This window comes from Oryzias latipes, chromosome 11 (genome assembly GCF_053564925.1).
Source record: "Oryzias latipes strain Hd-rR chromosome 11, Olatipes_Hd-rR_3.1".
Classification (NCBI taxonomy): Eukaryota; Metazoa; Chordata; class Actinopteri; order Beloniformes; family Adrianichthyidae; genus Oryzias; species Oryzias latipes.
The window spans coordinates 29,697,289-29,717,318 of record NC_136247.1 but is presented as its reverse complement, the minus strand read 5'-3'; the positions used below and the strand labels follow the sequence as shown (position 1 = coordinate 29,717,318).

At 46.5% G+C, this 20,030-nt stretch overlaps 1 protein-coding gene across 5 annotated transcripts; it reads right to left on the bottom strand.

Moving 5' to 3' along the window:
- Positions 1-4,807: 4,807 nt before the first annotated feature.
- Positions 4,808-19,928, bottom strand: recql4 (RecQ helicase-like 4). 5 transcript variants are annotated; one of them, XM_078955196.1, is made up of 29 exons: positions 19,681-19,916; positions 18,937-18,970; positions 18,646-18,866; positions 18,382-18,527; positions 18,194-18,287; positions 18,052-18,121; positions 17,171-17,799; positions 17,016-17,095; positions 16,851-16,950; positions 16,565-16,730; positions 16,359-16,484; positions 15,191-15,334; positions 15,009-15,101; positions 14,801-14,937; positions 14,649-14,732; positions 14,388-14,576; positions 13,874-14,056; positions 13,572-13,758; positions 13,248-13,441; positions 12,983-13,066; positions 12,600-12,737; positions 12,416-12,520; positions 11,908-12,076; positions 11,705-11,834; positions 11,459-11,625; positions 11,172-11,349; positions 6,286-6,439; positions 6,105-6,213; positions 4,808-5,020 (listed from the first exon to the last, which is right to left on the bottom strand). In XM_078955196.1, the coding sequence occupies exons 1-29, from the start codon at positions 19,762-19,764 to the stop codon at positions 4,899-4,901; spliced, it is 4,317 nt and encodes a 1,438-aa protein (XP_078811322.1). In that variant the 5' UTR covers positions 19,765-19,916; the 3' UTR covers positions 4,808-4,898. The 5 variants fall into 5 exon arrangements, with proteins under 5 accessions (XP_078811322.1, XP_078811320.1, XP_078811321.1 ...); XM_078955194.1 differs by having other exon boundaries at positions 17,171-18,121; positions 19,681-19,923; XM_078955195.1 differs by having other exon boundaries at positions 18,052-18,287.
- Between the last annotated feature and the right edge of the window lie 102 nt (positions 19,929-20,030).

The window sequence follows — 20,030 nt, the reverse complement described above, 5'->3', positions numbered from 1 at the left end:
TCTGTGATGTTTTAAAGATTTTTTTATATCTGCTAAAAGATTAAGAACCAGTTCAATCCCTCTTTACACTCCACCTTCAGCCATAAAACTGTTTTTGTTGTCAATCATTCAGACAAAATCTGTTTCCATTTCTGTGTTTTTACTGTAATGATTCCTGAAAAGCTAAAGTTTGAACACATTTCCTGAGTTGAACAGGTTTGGGTTTTAAATGGCTCAGAACAGCAGGAGGTTCAGCTGGTTCTCTGCTAACACTAAACGCAATTTATTCCTTATTGATAGATACTTTTTAGACGGTGACAAAGTGATGATGACAAAACTTTCTATGGACGTTGAACTGCAGGACATCTTGGTTGGTGTTTGGTTGGCATCTGGTTGGTGTGTAGCTGGTGTTTGAATAGTTTTTGGCTAATGGTTTTAGATGGTGTTTTAGGGGTTTTGGTTGGCGATTGGTTGGTGTTTGGTTGAGGTTTGGTTTATGTTTGGTTTATGTTTGGTTGGTGTTTGGTTGATGTTTTATGGGTTTTGGTTGGTGTTTTATGGGGTTTGGTTGGTGTTTGGTTGGTGTTTTGGTTGGTGTTTGGTTGGTGTTTTGGTTGGTGTTTGGTTGGTGTTTTATGGTTTTGGTTGGTGTTTGGTTGGTGTTTTGGTTGGTGTTTGGTTGGTGTTTTATGAGTTTTGGTTGATGTTTGGTTGGTGTTTTGGTTGGTGTTTGGTAGGTGTTTGGTTGGTGTTTTATGGGTTTTGGTTGATGTTTGGTTGGTGTTTTGGTTGGTGTTTGGTGGGTGTTTTGGTTGGTGTTTGGTAGGTGTTTTGGTTGGTGTTTGGTTGGTGTTTTATGGGTTTTGGTTGGTGTTTGGTTGGTGTTTTATGGGTTTTGGTTGATGTTTGGTTGGTGTTTGGTTGGTGTTTTGGTTGATGTTTGGTTGGTGTTTTATGGGTTTTGGTTGATGTTTGGTTGGTGTTTGGTTGGTGTTTTATGGGTTTTGGTTGGGGTTTGGTTGGTGTTTGGTTGGTGTTTTATGGGGTTTGGTTGGTGTTTTATGGGGTTTGGTTGGTGTTTTATGGGTTTTGGTTGATGTTTGGTTGGTGTTTGGTTGGTGTTTTATGGGGTTTGGTTGGTGTTTGGTTGGTGTTTTATGGGTTTTGGTTGATGTTTGGTTGGTGTTTGGTTGGTGTTTTATGGGTTTTGGTTGATGTTTGGTTGGTGTTTGGTTGGTGTTTTATGGGGTTTGGTTGGTGTTTGGTTGGTGTTTTATGGGTTTTGGTTGATGTTTGGTTGGTGTTTGGTTGGTGTTTTATGGGTTTTGGTTGGTGTTTGGTTGGTGTTTGGTTGGTGTTTTATGGGGTTTGGTTGGTGTTTTATGGGGTTTGGTTGGTGTTTTATGGGTTTTGGTTGATGTTTGGTTGGTGTTTCACAACATCAACTGACTAAACCGAATTACTCATTTATGGACCAAATCAGGCTTGCTAGATAAGGTAGAATGTAAAACATTAAAAGGAAATGCTGGTTCTGCTTCTGGTTCCTCGTCTGGAAAAGGCAGCGTCTCACAGGCTGCTGGTTTGATTCCTTCAGTCTTTCTTCATCTCTTTCTTCTCAGACATGAAAATGATTCAAACAGATTTTGTCAAACAGTTTGTGGTTCTGATGAATAATAACTACAAAAGTTGCTTTAGCTGTGATAGTGCTAGTGTGAATGCTTTCTGCTGGATTTGGTTGCTGCAGAGGCTTTGGCAATTTTGGAAATTGTTGAAAGAATTTCCTGAAAATGCTAAAACTATCTGCATAATACCCAAAAACCTCTGCTTGACTCCAATTAGCAAAAAAAAAGCTAGCATGTTGTGAAAATGTGCTCAAAGTATTTGGAAGTTCATAAGTTTCAAAACTGAACAACATTTTTGAAGGTTTCAAGGAATTTCTCATTATTTACAAGTGAGCTAAAAAAAAAAGAAATGCAAAAAAAATATTGAAATGGGTAAAAGATACGACTACCAAAAGTACAACGCAGGAACGTCCTGAACGTTTGGACACCAAGAACAAATAAAAATGATCAAATGTCTTTTTCAAGGGAGACCAGGACCACAATAAAACAAACAATAAATTAGAAATAAAACAATTCAAATGAACAGTATAACAATAATAAAAGGTTCAATGATGAGTTATGCAGTCAGGTTCAGAGTGACGTGTGCATAAAAGCTGTGCTTCAAAGCCATTCAAGGGAATGAGGTCACACAGACGCAGAGTTTGGAGTTTTATTCCAGGAGAGCAGAGCAGCAGCAGAAAGGAAGTTTTTCCTAATTCTGGGAGGAATCTGGGAATAATGAAGAATTCCATTTGCTGTTTTCTGTCTGCTGACAGTGATTCTCCTGGAAGCAGAGTTGGTCAGACTACGGAGGGTTGAATGAACACATTCAGCAGAACGGGCCTCATTGAAACGGTTCTGTTGGACCTGTGGATGGCTGGAAGCGCCATCTCAAGACGCCCGGGCAGACGTCTGGTCTTCCAGATGAACGTGTTGCATAAGTCCCGTCTGATCTGATCAGCCCACTCCTGGCGTGGACACATGAGGGACAAAGTCCGCTGATAAGTCCATCCACCTGCAGGCAGAACCTTATCTCTGCCATGTGCTCAAGCAGTGACTCCATGAGGTCCGGCCTCAGACGGCCAACGTGACCATGAGCGGCTGGATCACTGGGGTTGTGTCCCAATTCCTTCCCTACTCGCTGTATAGGGAACTATAGAATCTACCATTCCAAAATCCAGTGGCCTAGAAATCTCCCAGAAGTCTCAGTGTGCATCGATGCTCACTAGGATTGGCAAATATAGACCACAATGCATTGCTTCAGAACAATTTTTGCCCCAAAAAAAAAGGTATTTAAATGTATATTTTTAATAACCCATCAACGTTTACTCATAAATAATTGTCCCAAAACGCTCATTCCAGTTAGATTTTAACTTTGTGAAATCGATGACGTCATTTCCACCATTTAAAAGAAATAGTAGTGAGCGCGGCGCCAGAATTGCTTTTTACATCCAGGAACCACATCGTGCTGCTCTGTATAGTTTTTAGGGGTTGGGGGGGTCAGACACAACCAGACCTTACAGCCACGGCGGCCAGAGAGCAGCGGTAGGACCTCAGATCAGGAGATCGTAGGTTCGATTCGCTCACGTGTCGAACTGCCCTTGGTTGTAGGTTGGCGCCGGCGTTCAGCAGCGGCGCCACCGTAGGTGTGTGAAAGCGCTTTGGGCCTTGGAGGAAGGTGGCATAGCTCTTCTACACGAGTGTGCGCCCTGCAGGTACATGACAGCATCCTCTGCTGCCATTGGTCCAGATGACCCAGGAGGAACCGGAGCAGCTGCCGTGGTCTTCTTCGCACCTTCATCAGGTGACAGTCACCAGCAGAACCGACACACATGACCGTCATCAGCTTTTATGGTCAGATCTTTTCAATGCTTCACGTTTTATTGGGTTTTATGGTTTTTGGTGACTTGTGTCCAGCTTTGTCTGTGGGGGGGGGGGGATAACAGAAGAAACCAGAAACCCCAGACGACAGAAAACCGCCTCTGATCATCTGGAATCTTGGGTTGCCGGCCTTCTGGTTCCTCAGAATTTGGAAAGACACGAGTTTGGACTGAACCATTTCCACGCCGAGTCAGCATCTCCCCAAGAGGAAATAAAACCAAGAAAAGCAGCAAACGGTGCAGAAACCTTGAACCAGTGGTATCAGGGACAGCCGCCGCCCCGCCCCGCCCCGCCCTGACGGACCCGCGCCAGCACAAAGGTCAGAAGGTCATAAAGCAGAAGCTTAGCTCACTGCTGTAAACCCAAACCGGTTAATCTGGATCCAGTTCCTCCTACAGCAGGAAATGAGTTTAGAGTAAAAAACACCAGAGAACCAGAACTGGATCAGAAACTACATGTCCTGGTTCTGTTGGGTCAACCTGACCTGCTGTGAGGATCCACTGGAGGGCCTCTCCATTCCAGATCAACATTTTGTCCACACGGGTTCTGCAGGATCCCAGGTTCAACACCATCAGAACCATTTAGTTCTGGATTCAATCTGAAATGTTCTACTAAAGGAGAAGTTCCTTCAGGAAGAAGGTCTAGCCAGCTGATCGGCCCTGATGTTCCCAACACTTCAGAACGTCCAGCACTCCTCTGGGTTTCTCCTGGATCCACAGCTTAAGTTCTCCTTTCTCAGAGCTGTGGATCCTCCTCTTCCTTCGGTCAGAGGAGGTTTCTCCAAACCAGAAACTGGTTTCACTTTCAGAGGAAAACCGTTAAACTGTAGAACGTTCAAAGAAGAATCCAAAAATCTCCGATGAGTCTCTAAAGGTTTTCCGTCTCCTGGTGGATGGAGCACCTGAGGAGTCCGGGTGGAGCGTGAGACGGTAGACGTTCAGACAGAACCCAACCCAGAGGCAGAACTGTGGGTTCACTGCTCGACCCGGTTCCTCACCATGAGGGGATCTGGATAATCCCGGTCACCTGGAGGAGCTCAGAGAACTGCTCCTCTGAGGCTCAGCTGGGGGCATCTGCTACAGACCCCCAGGAAAGATCCAGGGTCCGGATCTCAGCTGGTCTGGGAGCAACTCGGGTTCTACTGACAGATCTGAGCAAATAGGTGCCTCTGGATTCTGGATCCAGATGGACGGGAGAGGAGAACGGGGGGAAGAATGGATGGATGGATGGAGGGGTGGATTAAAGGTGGGGTTTCTTTCCAACAGCTTCTGAGTCATGGCTAGAGGCTGGATCGGGTCGGATCAGAGGCGGTTCTGGTCAAACTCGCTCATTTACAGACCACAGAATTAAAAACCAGCAGATTTTATTTTTACAAACCATGAAACGTTTACAAGAACAATAGAACATGAAACCCGACCAGACGGCGGGGCGGGCCGCTCACTTGAAGCCGATGATCTCCTGCGTGGCCATCTGGATCAGCCGGTTGAAGTCAAAGTGGATGTACTTCCTCCAGTAGCGGCGGTCTTTGCCGTATATCACAGCGGGATAGCGGGGACTGCCTGCAGCACGGGACAGGTAGATGAACGGACAGGTGAGGCACACGGCAGCTTCAGAAAGAGGAACGGACCGACCAAAACGCCTGGATCCAAAGATCTATTCTGACATAAAGATCAGAAGCCCAAACAGAAGAACGGCTCTCTGCTGCCCTCTAGAGGTGGAGGTCGGTGTTACAGACGTTTGAAATGAGAAACACCATCCTATTGGCCCGTTAGAAGTCTATGGGATCTGAAGCTCGCACGGCCTGAGAGAGAGCCCGTGATGGACATGCTGTAGAGCAGCGTTTTTCAACCAGTGTGCCGTGGGAGATGGTCAGGTGTGCCGTGGGAAATCACCCTCTTTCAGTGATCTAAAAACATTTCCATCTCCAGGAATTCAGCTCTGTGTTCATCCAAACAGTCCTGATAAAACACTGAGTAGTTAGGAATATGAAAGATCATAAAATACTTTTTACTTTGTGTTTATTTGATTCTATTAAAGGCATTTTGATAAGAATGACGGTACCGCGATTTAGGAAAAAGTCCCGTCCCTTTAACTGTCTCCACCAATCATTCTTGGAGGCTTAATCACATGTCATCAGTCTGACCAATCAGAAGTGGTTAAAGTCTTCACTTCCTTGTTCTGATTCTGCTCACAAAGTCTCTCAGTTTCAACAGAAATACCAGCTAAAGCTCGTCTTTAGCGGTGCAGCTTTCCACAGAATCCGGTGTCAGACCGTGGAACAAGTGAACAAAACAACTTAACTTTTATTCCATCTTTTAGAAAAAACAGCAGCAGCTTCCAGCTTTTTCTGCCACATTTATCACTAAAATGCTCGTTAGATCATGGAGGGACTGTAGATCAATACAGACTATAGAGTTTCTGCTTTTTTAACTCTTTGGATGCTTTTTTTAGTCAAGGTTAAAGTGTGCCGTGGCTCAGCAAAGGTTGAAAAACACTGCTGTAGAGGTTTGACCCGGTTCATCTACAGAACCAGAACCTCAGCTTCCACACATCGGCTCGGTGTCGACCACAGTCAAACCGCTGGACTAAACCAAAGGGAAGGGTCAGGGGTCAGGGGTCAGGGGTCAGGGGTCAGGCTCTCACCGATGCCGTGCAGGATTCTGGCAACGGCTCTTCCAGAAAACTTCTCGTCGCTCCGATGAGCGAGGAACCTCCTGATGTCGGCCCTGATTGGCTCCTCCCACTCCAGCAGCTGTGCGGCAGTACACCAGCATCACTTCCTGTCCGCCGTGCATTCTGCGTGCTCACCCGACGGCGCTCTGACCTCGTGTTTGTCCGGCTCCTCCGGTTCCTCCTGCTGCACGGCTCCGCCCCCATCCCTCTTCTTGTCGAAATAGTCAGACAGCAGCGTTTTCAGCTGGGAACTCCGGCTCCCGTCCAGATGGCGCCCGCAGGACAGCACGCTCTGAAAAGCAACGCTGCACCACAGGACGGGCATCAGAACGCCGCCGCCGCCACACGCTACGTTCAAACACAGGTCACAGGGAGCCGCCAGCAGAGCAGGGATGAAGATGACCTCCACCGTGACCTCCAAGTCAGTCAGGTGGATATTTAAGGTGGTTTTATCAGTCAGGTGGATATTTAAGGTGGTTTTATCAGTCAGGTGGATATTTAAGGTGGTTTTATCAGTCCGAGGATATTTAAGGTGGTTTTATCAGTCAGGTGGATATTTAAGGTGGTTTTATCAGTCAGGTGGATATTTAAGGTGGTTTTATCAGTCCGTGGATATTTAAGGTGGTTTTATCAGTCAGGTGGTTATTTAAGGTGGTTTTATCAGCCAGGTGGATATTTAAGGTGGTTTTATCAGCTAGGTGGATATTTAAGGTTGGTTTTATCAGCCAGGTGGATATTTAAGGTGGTTTTATCAGCCAGGTGGATATTTAAGGTGGTTTTATCAGTCAGGTGGATATTTAAGGTGGTTTTATCAGTCTGTGGATATTTAAGGTGGTTTTATCAGTCAGGTGGTTATTTAAGGTGGTTTTATCAGTCAGGTGGATATTTAAGGTGGTTTTATCAGTCCGAGGATATTTAAGGTGGTTTTATCAGTCAGGTGGATATTTAAGGTGGTTTTATCAGTCCGAGGATATTTAAGGTGGTTTTATCAGTCAGGTGGATATTTAAGGTGGTTTTATCAGTCAGGTGGATATTTAAGGTGGTTTTATCAGTCCGTGGATATTTAAGGTGGTTTTATCAGTCAGGTGGTTATTTAAGGTGGTTTTATCAGCCAGGTGGATATTTAAGGTGGTTTTATCAGCTAGGTGGATATTTAAGGTTGGTTTTATCAGCCAGGTGGATATTTAAGGTGGTTTTATCAGTCAGGTGGATATTTAAGGTGGTTTTATCAGTCCGAGGATATTTAAGGTGGTTTTATCAGTCAGGTGGATATTTAAGGTGGTTTTATCAGTCAGGTGGATATTTAAGGTGGTTTTATCAGTCCGTGGATATTTAAGGTGGTTTTATCAGTCAGGTGGTTATTTAAGGTGGTTTTATCAGCCAGGTGGATATTTAAGGTGGTTTTATCAGCTAGGTGGATATTTAAGGTTGGTTTTATCAGCCAGGTGGATATTTAAGGTGGTTTTATCAGTCAGGTGGATATTTAAGGTGGTTTTATCAGTCCGTGGATATTTAAGGTGGTTTTATCAGTCAGGTGGTTATTTAAGGTGGGTTTATCAGTCCGTGGATATTTAAGGTGGTTTTATCAGTCAGGTGGATATTTAAGGTGGTTTTATCAGTCCGTGGATATTTAAGGTGGTTTTATCAGCCAGGTGGATATTTAAGGTGGTTTTATCAGCCAGGTGGATATTTAAGGTGGTTTTATCAGTCAGGTGGTTATTTAAGGTGGGTTTATCAGTCAGGTGGTTATTTAAGGTGGGTTTATCAGTCCGTGGATATTTAAGGTGGTTTTATCAGTCAGGTGGATATTTAAGGTGGTTTTATCAGTCCGTGGATATTTAAGGTGGTTTTATCAGTCAGGTGGATATTTAAGGTGGTTTTATCAGTCAGGTGGATATTTAAGGTGGTTTTATCAGTCAGGTGGATATTTAAGGTGGTTTTATCAGCCAGGTGGATATTTAAGGTGGTTTTATCAGCCAGGTGGATATTTAAGGTGGTTTTATCAGCCAGGTGGATATTTAAGGTGGTTTTATCAGCCAGGTGGATATTTAAGGTGGTTTTATCAGCCAGGTGGATATTTAAGGTGGTTTTATCAGCCAGGTGGATATTTAAGGTGGTTTTATCAGCCAGGTGGATATTTAAGGTGGTTTTATCAGTCAGGTGGATATTTAAGGTGGTTTTATCAGTCAGGTGGATATTTAAGGTGGTTTTATCAGTCAGGTGGATATTTAAGGTGGTTTTATCAGCCAGGTGGATATTTAAGGTGGTTTTATCAGCCAGGTGGATATTTAAGGTGGTTTTATCAGCCAGGTGGATATTTAAGGTGGTTTTATCAGTCAGGTGGATATTTAAGGTGGTTTTATCAGTCAGGTGGATATTTAAGGTGGTTTTATCAGTCAGGTGGATATTTAAGGTGGTTTTATCAGTCAGGTGGATATTTAAGGTGGTTTTATCAGTCCGAGGATATTTAAGGTGGTTTTATCAGTCAGGTGGATATTTAAGGTGGTTTTATCAGTCAGGTGGATATTTAAGGTGGTTTTATCAGTCCGTGGATATTTAAGGTGGTTTTATCAGTCAGGTGGTTATTTAAGGTGGGTTTATCAGTCCGTGGATATTTAAGGTGGTTTTATCAGTCAGGTGGATATTTAAGGTGGTTTTATCAGTCCGTGGATATTTAAGGTGGTTTTATCAGCCAGGTGGATATTTAAGGTGGTTTTATCAGCCAGGTGGATATTTAAGGTGGTTTTATCAGCCAGGTGGATATTTAAGGTTGGTTTTATCAGCCAGGTGGATATTTAAGGTGGTTTTATCAGCCAGGTGGATATTTAAGGTGGTTTTATCAGTCAGGTGGATATTTAAGGTGGTTTTATCAGTCCGTGGATATTTAAGGTGGTTTTATCAGTCAGGTGGTTATTTAAGGTGGGTTTATCAGTCCGTGGATATTTAAGGTGGTTTTATCAGTCAGGTGGATATTTAAGGTGGTTTTATCAGTCCGTGGATATTTAAGGTGGTTTTATCAGCCCGTGGATATTTAAGGTGGTTTTATCAGCCAGGTGGATATTTAAGGTGGTTTTATCAGCCAGGTGGATATTTAAGGTGGTTTTATCAGTCAGGTGGTTATTTAAGGTGGGTTTATCAGTCAGGTGGTTATTTAAGGTGGGTTTATCAGTCCGTGGATATTTAAGGTGGTTTTATCAGTCAGGTGGATATTTAAGGTGGTTTTATCAGTCCGTGGATATTTAAGGTGGTTTTATCAGTCAGGTGGATATTTAAGGTGGTTTTATCAGTCAGGTGGATATTTAAGGTGGTTTTATCAGCCAGGTGGATATTTAAGGTGGTTTTATCAGCCAGGTGGATATTTAAGGTGGTTTTATCAGCCAGGTGGATATTTAAGGTGGTTTTATCAGCCAGGTGGATATTTAAGGTGGTTTTATCAGCCAGGTGGATATTTAAGGTGGTTTTATCAGCCAGGTGGATATTTAAGGTGGTTTTATCAGCCAGGTGGATATTTAAGGTGGTTTTATCAGTCAGGTGGATATTTAAGGTGGTTTTATCAGTCAGGTGGATATTTAAGGTGGTTTTATCAGTCAGGTGGATATTTAAGGTGGTTTTATCAGCCAGGTGGATATTTAAGGTGGTTTTATCAGCCAGGTGGATATTTAAGGTGGTTTTATCAGTCAGGTGGATATTTAAGGTGGTTTTATCAGTCAGGTGGATATTTAAGGTGGTTTTATCAGTCAGGTGGATATTTAAGGTGGTTTTATCAGTCAGGTGGATATTTAAGGTGGTTTTATCAGCCAGGTGGATATTTAAGGTGGTTTTATCAGCTAGGTGGATATTTAAGGTGGTTTTATCAGCCAGGTGGATATTTAAGGTGGTTTTATCAGTCAGGTGGATATTTAAGGTGGTTTTATCAGCCAGGTGGATATTTAAGGTGGTTTTATCAGTCAGGTGGATATTTAAGGTGGTTTTATCAGCTAGGTGGATATTTAAGGTGGTTTTATCAGTCAGGTGGATATTTAAGGTGGTTTTATCAGTCAGGTGGATATTTAAGGTGGTTTTATCAGTCAGGTGGATATTTAAGGTGGTTTTATCAGTCCGTGGATATTTAAGGTGGTTTTATCAGTCAGGTGGATATTTAAGGTGGTTTTATCAGTCAGGTGGATATTTAAGGTGGTTTTATCAGCCAGGTGGATATTTAAGGTGGTTTTATCAGCCAGGTGGATATTTAAGGTGGTTTTATCAGTCAGGTGGATATTTAAGGTGGTTTTATCAGTCAGGTGGATATTTAAGGTGGTTTTATCAGTCAGGTGGATATTTAAGGTGGTTTTATCAGCCAGGTGGATATTTAAGGTGGTTTTATCAGTCAGGTGGACATTTAAGGTGGTTTTATCAGTCCGTGGATATTTAAGGTGGTTTTATCAGTCAGGTGGTTATTTAAGGTGGTTTTATCAGTCAGGTGGATATTTAAGGTGGTTTTATCAGCTAGGTGGATATTTAAGGTGGTTTTATCAGTCAGGTGGATATTTAAGGTGGTTTTATCAGTCAGGTGGTTATTTAAGGTGGGTTTATCAGTCCGTGGATATTTAAGGTGGTTTTATCAGTCAGGTGGATATTTAAGGTGGTTTTATCAGTCAGGTGGATATTTAAGGTGGTTTTATCAGTCAGGTGGATATTTAAGGTGGTTTTATCAGTCAGGTGGATATTTAAGGTGGTTTTATCAGTCAGGTGGATATTTAAGGTGGTTTTATCAGCCAGGTGGATATTTAAGGTGGTTTTATCAGCCAGGTGGATATTTAAGGTGGTTTTATCAGCCAGGTGGATATTTAAGGTGGTTTTATCAGTCAGGTGGATATTTAAGGTGGTTTGATGATGTTCCTTCACTGACTTACAGGGAAAGCCCGTTCATTCTGTTTATATTATGAAGGTTTACTGAAGGGCGTTAGCAAAACAGCGGAGAAAGTGAAGAACTAAACCCCAACATTCGGACCACCGGTTCTGCTGAACCGTTACCAACTAAAACCAAAGAGGCGGTACCTTCTGAAGGCCTTAAAGCAGGCAGTCAGCTGGTGGAGCCGCGTCCTCTCCTGCTCCTGAACACGACCGTGGAGGAAACGACAGAGTCTGTCCATCTCCCCGTGGCTCAGGTCTCCATACGAGCGGAAGTAAAAAGAAGGGGCGGAGAATTCCACCAACACGCCGCTCCGTCCGCCAGCTACAACGGCACCACCAGACAGGATGAAGCAGAAGGAATGCAGTCAGAGTAACCCAGACGTTCCTCTGAGAGGAAGCGCTCTCTCCAGCCCTGGAAGGCCCAGACTCACATCTGTCCGTGCTCCACTGCAGCTGGCGGAGCCCCCGCTTCACCAGTGGAAGCTGCCATCCCATAATGTCAGCGACTTCCACCACGTCAAACTCCACCTGGTCGCACCTCTCCACCCGCTCTCCTGCCATCCTCTTCCTGGCCAGCACTGCGGCGACGGGAGGACAGCTGCAGACGGACACCCCTTTCAATTCAAACTTTATTGTTCCAGATGCTGTACAACGACGCAGCAGGAGGCCCAGCTCACATTTTGGCGATTTTTCGGAGCTGCTTCGGTCCATCATAGCAGCTGACTTTACACACAGACAGCGTCGGATGCAGCAGCTCCACCAACCGCTGTGGATGCAGCTCCAGGTAGCACAGCAGAGTTTCCACACCTGAGACACGCACACACTTGGCTTATACCACACCCACAGGAGGGTGGAGCTTACAGACCGGCCTGTGGGTCACCTTCCTCTGGGACGTCCAGGGCCTCCACCACCTCCTGGATGGGAATCGCTCTCTCGTGGGTGCGGCACGCTCGCTGCTGGGGCCAGACGCTGCCGCTCGTGTCCCTCGTGGTCAGATCTTCTCCTCCAGCTCCGCCCTCCATGGAGGTCTGTCCAGACCCAGAGAGATCCTGCAAAGCAAAGAGGCGGATGTTCAAGCCAGGTTGTTTTAGTCATTTAGTGTAGAGTTCATAAAACTAAAATTCATTTGATAGAAAAAAACACTAAAACTGTTTTTATTTACATAAACATGATGAACTTTTCTCCAAGTAAAACCTTTAAAAGTGTAAATAAGGTGAACAAAAGTTCACGTTTACATTGAAAACTAGACTTGAACGGATTCATAATCATAACTGAAGTCTAATTTTCTAACCTTTTTGAAACTTTATTGAAGTTTTATGGATTTAAGGTGATTCCAGATGAAAGAGGATGAAGCTGCAGATCTGAAAAATACCAATAAACGTTTTCACCTGAACTCCAGAAGCGTCTGCCTGGTTCTGCTGGCTGGACGGGTCCTGCTTGTTCTCCTGCTCGTGTTCGTCCATCATCTCCAGCAGATCAGAGTCTTCCACATCCTGAAGACAGTAACGGGAAACCTTTCACATGTTCTGCAGAGTTTCTCAGCAGAACAGAGCTTCCAGAAGCAGACAGAACCTTCCAACGTTCCCTCTGGTGCTGCTGCATCCTTTTACAGGTGCATGCTGGGAAAACCCTCTGAAGAAGCCGCTTGATGGAGTAGTAGTCCACTGTGTCGGCGTAGATATGGCGGCGGAGCTCGTGCAGGTCTGCGCCCTAAGACCACAAACACTTAACTAAAGGATCGTCTGTGCAATGAACCAAAACTGAACTGAAGTTAGAACAAACTAGAACCAAACATTAAAGGAAGGTTGTTCCACTGCAAGGATCAGTTTTAAGACCTGAAAGCCCGTCTAGTTCTACTGTTTTCACTCTTTATGTACAAAAGTGGGCCGTCTTTACTTCAACATAAACAACAACAAATTTCAACAATTATTCCGTATCAACAGTCAAAGTTTCACCTCAGCATCCAAAAAAAGGTGGCAGTGAGCCGGTTCTCCATCTCGCCCTGCCCTCCCAATTTCTTGAACGTAGCTCTCAAAGCTCTGAAAAAAATAGAGAAAAGTTTTACTAAAACGGCCTGAAACTGATGCACAAAAGGGGAGGAGCTATAAAAACAGACAAGTCAATCAAACTGAGGAGATCAAAGGATTGATCCATATTGAATGTTCTCTTTTCCCCCAGACCCGTCTGATGGACAGAACTGTAGTCCTGAACCCGCAGCACCTTGGGCATGTTGTAGTGGATGACGCCGCGCACGTCAGGCTTGTCCAGCCCCATGCCGAACGCCACGGTGGCCACGACCATCCGCAGCTCTCCGCACATGAAGTTGTTCTGGACACGCCGGCGCTCGGCTGCCGACATGCCGGCGTGGTACGCCTCAGCCAACCACTTCAGCGGTTTCCGGATCTTCTTTTTAGCTAAAACCAACAGAAAAGCAGCGCTCCCAGGGTCACAAAGGTCAAAAATAACCGATTTGGATCTTTTCCCCTAATCAATAATCTTCTTCTAGACTGAGGATCAGAAAAGTACTCTGCTCTGAAAACGTACCGAGTTCTTTCTTCCTCTGTGCCGCAGGGTTGATCTGGCTGCTCTGGTTGTTGTGCTTCAACAGCACCCCCTGCAGGCAGGTCCTGAGCAGTGCAGCGATGCGCAGCGTCTGCTCTCTTCTGGTGCAGTAGACGATGATGGAGTCCAGACAACCGAACCGATCTCCTTTCAGCAAGGAGACCAAAGCCTGGAGGCCCAGAAAGGAAGGAAGAGTTCAAAGCTCCGTACAGACCGGCTGCATACATGACTGGATGTGCGCTTGGCTTTGGGTCAGAGTGTGCAGTCAGACAAAGGTTCGATACCTGGTCCTTGTCTTGGTCCATGGACACAGACAGGTTGAGGTTTGGAGGCACGGCTGCAGATCTCACAGAGATTCCCTCCTGATCCCTGATCCCCAGATGCTGGGCGATGTCCAGGGCGGTGGACAGCGTGGCGGTGGCTGTGAGTCCCAGAAAGCACTGAACCCCGAGGCGCTCCCGCAGCACCTGAAGACACACCTGAGCGTCACGTTTCAGCTAAAGACGCTTTACCCGAGACGTGCAGACACAAACAGACAGGGATTCCTCCGGCAGGATCTACGATGGCCGGTAGAACAAAGGCAGAAATGTGAGAATAGTTCTTATATTCATGCCGTTTCTACACAAAATGATCACATCTATACAGGATTTCATTAGAGAATATTGGAGACCAAAGCACAAAGTAAGAACACTTTCCTTATTCCCCGAGAGTATTTAAATCCATGAGAATGTTTGAGTCCTGGTTGAGTGTCTCTGGTTCCTAAACTCACACTATCGGACCGACGTCACATGAGCGTACCTTACACAGCCTTAAGTAACAGGGCCGGAAGTTGTGGGACCATTCGGACACGCAGTGAGCCTCGTCTATGCAGGCAAAGGCCACTGGGGGGAGCTCCTGAGCGGAGGGCAGGCATCCCATTCCTGAGCCCGCTGCACCGACCAGAACCTCCGGAGACAGCAGCAGGAAGCAAACCTGGCCGGACTTCACCTGTAAGCAGGGAGGTGGGCGGGGCTCAGGATCCGGTTCAGCACCAGCCGAGCTGCCGTTTGTGGGCGGTACCTTCTCGATGGCGGCTTCTCTCTGCTTCCTGCTCATGTTGGAGTGGATGCAGGCGGCTCTCAGCTTGGTCGGTAAACCCGACAGCTGGAAAGATTCACAAACACATCAGAGTCTGACATCTGCCACTGCTGTGTTTCTGCAGGAGGCTTTACCTGATCATCCATCAGAGAAATCAGAGGAGAAATGACCAAAGAGATGCATTTGGATCTCTGAGCATACAGGTATGCTGGCAGCTGATAACACAGACTTTTCCCCATGCCGGTGGACAGCACCACCAGGGTGGAAAGACCTGACAGCAGAGGGGCTTTTGGTCAAATACATACGATCAGCAGATGAGAACATCTGCACAAGCACAGGTACCTGACAGGATCCTCATGATGGCCTCCTCCTGTCCTGCTCTGAATGACTGATAACCCAGCTCTCTTAAAGCAGAGTGGACTGCTTCAGGAGTTTCTGAGGAACACGGGGAAAAGGACGGAAAGAGGCCATTAAAGCCACGCCAGCGGCTGCAGACCACGCATTAGCAGCCATTAGAGGCTCACCCTGGACTTTCCCTTCCTCTGTGAGATGGTAGAGAGGCTCCATGGGCGGTGGGGGGGGAGGACATTCATAGTCAGGTCGAATCACGTTAAGCAACAACTCGTCTTCCTGCTGGTTGTCTTCCTTTTCCAGCTGATGCTGAGCATCTGACCGGAGATGAGAAACAAGGTGAACCACGAAAAAAGCTCTCAATTAAACCAGAGGGCGCATACCAATGAGTTCTATCGCTAGAGGAGACATCACGTGGTTCCTCATGGGAGGAGAGCACCGCCATCTTGGGGAGGTCAAGTTACTGCTGCAGTGCAGCATGTCAACACATTTTTTGCATAATAACACTTCATTGTGCGGGTTTCAACTGCCAAAATCAGAGAAATGAGTCCATGAAGGTGTATCATTTCACAGGTAGGTACTATAATTTTTATCTTTTAATGCTGCAGGGGCTTCATTAATAGAACACATGTTGACATGTATGATGCTGCAGGGCTGTTATCTACATGCTGCATGATGTACGGAGAATTTGCTGTCAACATAAATGTACATTTTATTTTGCTAAACCTGTATACAGCATACTAGGCTGTTATAGTAATATAGATTTAGACATTTCTGACTCAGTGACTGAACTTTTCTTGCAGGTTTCCAATGGATTCAGACTTAGGGAAAAAGTGGATCTTAGCAATAAAAATATCTAATCCAGATGGATCACTGTGGAACCAACTAATAATACAGTCTGGATGTGTTCAGAACATTTGTGGAAACAGATTTTAATGAGAGGCCAGACTGTTTGCTTGAAACCCGACATCATAATATCTGTGTTACACGAACTGATCACTCGCATGAATCAGTATAAATCTGTTGTTTTTCTTTGTTGTTGTTGTTGTTGTTGTTGTTGTTGTTTAGGGTAAATCTATTGTTCACTTTTGCGGTGATTATTGCTAATAATTAGAATCTTCCTAAGGATGTAACACTTTTTATTCTGTATTCAGAATTGTAATGTACATTATATGTACATAATTGTTGCATTTTTTTGTTCTGTATGTTGCAATAGTTCAATAAAAAATAAAATAATCTCGGCGGTGAACCTTCACCTTAAGACATCTCCGCCTCTTCTCACCGTTCTACAGCAGGAAGACTAGAACATTAGAACACAGAACGGAGGACAGACAAGCAGACCTGCTGGTCCAGGCTGCAGTGTTCCTGTTGCCCTGGCAACGTCCTCCAGTGTGGGTAACTCAAAGGCCTCCTCGTCTCCTTCAGCAGGTGGTTCTTCAGGAACAGGAAGTGGAGGACCTGCAGACGCTGATGGGAGTAAAAACACGGTTGAGCCTTCGGGACTTCCTCCTCAGAGGAACATCTACGGGACTTTGTCGCTGCCCCACCTGCTCCTCTGCAGTCCATGGCCCAGTGTCCGCTCCCTCCACACCTGAAGCAGGTGTCACCATGACGACTGGGCCCTCCCCTGAAGCCGCCCCTCCTTCCCCCACTGAAACGTCCGGCGCCGCCTCCGAAGCGCTCTCCCTTCATCTGGAACTTCTGCATGGACAGCTGTACACACCACCATGAAGAAGCGGTTCCTGAGCCTTCTCCCATGAACCTGCTTCACCTCAGAGTCACCTGTCCAGAGGACTCACCTGTCCAGAGGACTCACCTGTCCAGAGGACTCACCTGTCTGCGTAAGCCCTGCCCTCTGAGCGCGTATCCTTTGACGTGGGACTTTTTCTTCAGATTAATCTTCACAAAGTTCCCCTCTGCTCCTCTGGTCACTCTATGGACAGCAGACAGCAGGTGAGCTGTGCTCCTGAAGCCCCGCCCAGGTGTGCTTGGTCTTACCTGGGTTTAGCCGATGGCGTCCTGAACATTTTAGCCTCAAACTCCTCCTGGACTTCTCCCAGCAGGTTCTCTCTGAAAGCCTGGAATGGGATGAAATTGTGATGTGAAGGAAGGATCCGACCACAAAGACCTGAGAGGAGGTCGTCCCGCCGTACCTCATGAGGTCGCTCTGATCGCTCTTCCTTCTTCTTCGTCGTCTCTTCTTCCCTGGGGGGTACATGTGGACCTTCGTCTTTCTTTTTGCGTCTCCTCTGCTTCTTTTTTTCCTGCCCTCCTTCCTCCAGAACATCCTCCTCCCTCTGCCTCTTCCTGCCCCCCCTCTGTGTCTTGTTTGAGTTTAGGTTTCTGTCGAGGTCGGGAGTAACGGACTCCCGGAGTTCTCCTCCCGTCTGCTCCTCCCTCTTCTGGTTCCCGTCTCCTCCCGTCTCCTGTGTTTGGAGCTGAGGAGCCTCCAGAACACGGACGGTTTTCATGTCCGCTTCCGTTTTCCCTCCTCTGTCGTCTTCACTTCCTTCTTCCTTCCTGTTTTCTTCCCGTCTTTCCTCGGGTTTCATTTCCTGGTTCCCTGCTGCGGGTCGTTCTTCCAAACACAGTTCTCCAAACACCTGACACCTCTGTAACCACTTCCTGTCCACCGCGCTCAGCCTCTTGGCAGGAGTGGGCCGTCCCAACCCGGCTGCCACGCCCCTTTTCATGAACGGTGGACAGCCTTCAGAGTGACCTGATGTTCCCCATTCTGTGTTCCTGTGGGAGGTTCCTCTGCTGCCTGGTGCTCTGGGAGAACCTCTGGGAGAACCTCTGGGAGAACCTCCGGGAGAACCTCTGGGAGAACCTCCGGGAGAACCTCTGGGAGAACCTCTGGGAGAACATCCAGGAGAACATCCGGGAGAACCTCCGGGAGAACCTCTGGGAGAACCTCTGGGAGAACATCCAGGAGAACATCCGGGAGAACCTCTGGGAGAACCTCTGGGAGAACCTCTGGGAGAACCTCTGGGAGAACCTCTGGGAGAACCTCCGGGAGAACCTCTGGGAGAACCTCCGGGAGAACCTCTGGGAGAACCTCTGGGAGAACCTCTGGGAGAACCTCCGGTTGCCCCCTGCGGGGACTGAGAGGACAGCAGGGCAGAGGAGTCAGATGAGGGGCTGAGACCTTCAGAATGACCATCACTGCTGCTCACAGCGTCTCCAGCCTCAGCTTCAAACGCTCTGAAAGGTTCTCCGGGCTCTGCTGGAGAACAGGTTGGTGAAACCAGTGAGGGTGGTGTCCTCCTTCTGAAGGATAAACACAAAAATGAGAAGAACCTTCCTTCCAGAAGTATAGAGGAAGCAAATCCTACAAATATTTGCTGAGTTGGTGTTTCATTACCTGGGGGGGCTGGATGGAGGTTCTACCATCACAGTCTGGGCAGCACCAGCAGAAGGAGCAGAACCGGTTCTGGATTTCTGATCCGTTAGGAAGCTCAGAGGAACTCTTCCAGTGAGCTTCGTCTTCTTCAGCAGAGCGGGCTTCTCCTTCAGAGACGAGGAGAACGAAGGAGGACTTCAGGTGCGATCGTACGGAGACCTGGGGGGGGCTCTGGAGTCAAACACAAACAAGAACCCCCATAAGGTTCTCTGAAGGAGCCCCCACCTCACTCAGAGCAGCCAGGTTGCTCTTCAGCTTCAGGCCGTAATACTGAGAGGACGCCTGGAGAGCGTCCCTGTCCTGCTGGCTCAGCTTGGGAGGGGGGCCTGGCATGGCTCTGCGGTTCAGGTGGGCCCCCCAGGAGTCGGACGGCGGAGGTTCTCTGTGCGCCGCGTGGCTGCCCTCCTCCCGGGCTCGCCTGAGGCTCCGGTACTCCAGGTACAGCCCTGCAGAGAACAGCTGTGGGTCTCCGGTCTGTCGCCGACGGAGCCGGGACTGAAGTTCTGAAGAACTGACCTCTGATGTCTGCCGGCGCCCGGTCCACGTCCTCCTGCGGGGGCCAAGCGGACGTCACGTCTAACGTACAGACAGACTTTTTTGTGTTTTACTAAACGAACTTCAGACATGTCACACGCGTTCACACTAAAACATTCAAGACTCTCCACCTTTAGACACATCCAGCTGTACGATGGAGGTGATTGAGACAAGATGATGAGAATCTATGGATATCAAATTGACCAAATATGAGAATAACATCAATTATGAGGTTTTTATTGGAGTCCACGTTTTTACACTGAAAGCTAAAATGATGTGTTTCAGAGGGAGGTTGGTGAATCTGTTCTTTAACTAATTTAAAACCTTTTTTTAAGTCTGTTTACAGAACATTTCCAGAAAAGATGCTTGATTGTTTCTGGATGTTCTTCACCAAAGGGAAAGTTAGGATCGATTGTTTTAAAGTATCCCAGCTTGATTTGATTGGTGAGGAACATTTAGTAAATTAGTTTAAAAGAAACTTCTGTCATCTTATTATTTATCATGATTTTTGGGTCACAGTCCTCCAAATACTGTCAGGAACAAACCACCACAGAAATGAAACAAGGCTGCTGTTGCTGTTGTTGTTGTTCTTGTTGTTGTTGTTGTTGTTGTTGTTGTCAGTCGCGTCCATTGAGGACATTTCTTCCTTCCTAACAGTTTTAAACATTTGACATTTTTCTTTGGGAACAGCAAACAACGAGATGTAGGTAACAGCAGTGACGTCACCTTGCATGGCTTCTTCCGGTGTTGTTCGACAAACGTCTGCTCCCAGCGCTTCAGCAAACTCTTCAGCTCGTTGTACCGGTCCATCACGTCCCGGTTCCGGCTCCGCGAGCTGCCTTTGGGGAGAAAAGACACGTCACTCTTCCTGACGTCAGCGGAGATGCTAGCGACATTTATCTGGAGGCTTTGCTGCCGCGTGAGACGCGACGTTTCGTATTCCAGCGCCGTTGTGTCCGGAAATGACTGAACTCCACAGCGGAAGTTCGATTTTCCCGCGCGTGAAACAATGACAGCGTGTTGCCAGGTTTGGTCAAAATCCCTCAATCTGGCAACGGAAAGAAAACCTTCCGAGA

Excerpts from the sequence above, each read along its gene's own strand:
- recql4 (XM_078955192.1), bottom strand. The coding sequence starts at position 19,764 with ATGGACCGGTACAACGAGCTGAAGAGTTTGCTGAAGCGCTGGGAGCAG. Across the intron at positions 15,102-15,190 it reads AGAGGAAGGGAAAGTCCAGG|AAACTCCTGAAGCAGTCCAC; the intron begins GTGAGCCTCTAA and ends CGTGTTCCTCAG. Across the intron at positions 5,021-6,104 it reads CAGAATCCTGCACGGCATCG|GCAGTCCCCGCTATCCCGCT; the intron begins GTGAGAGCCTGA and ends CCCGTGCTGCAG.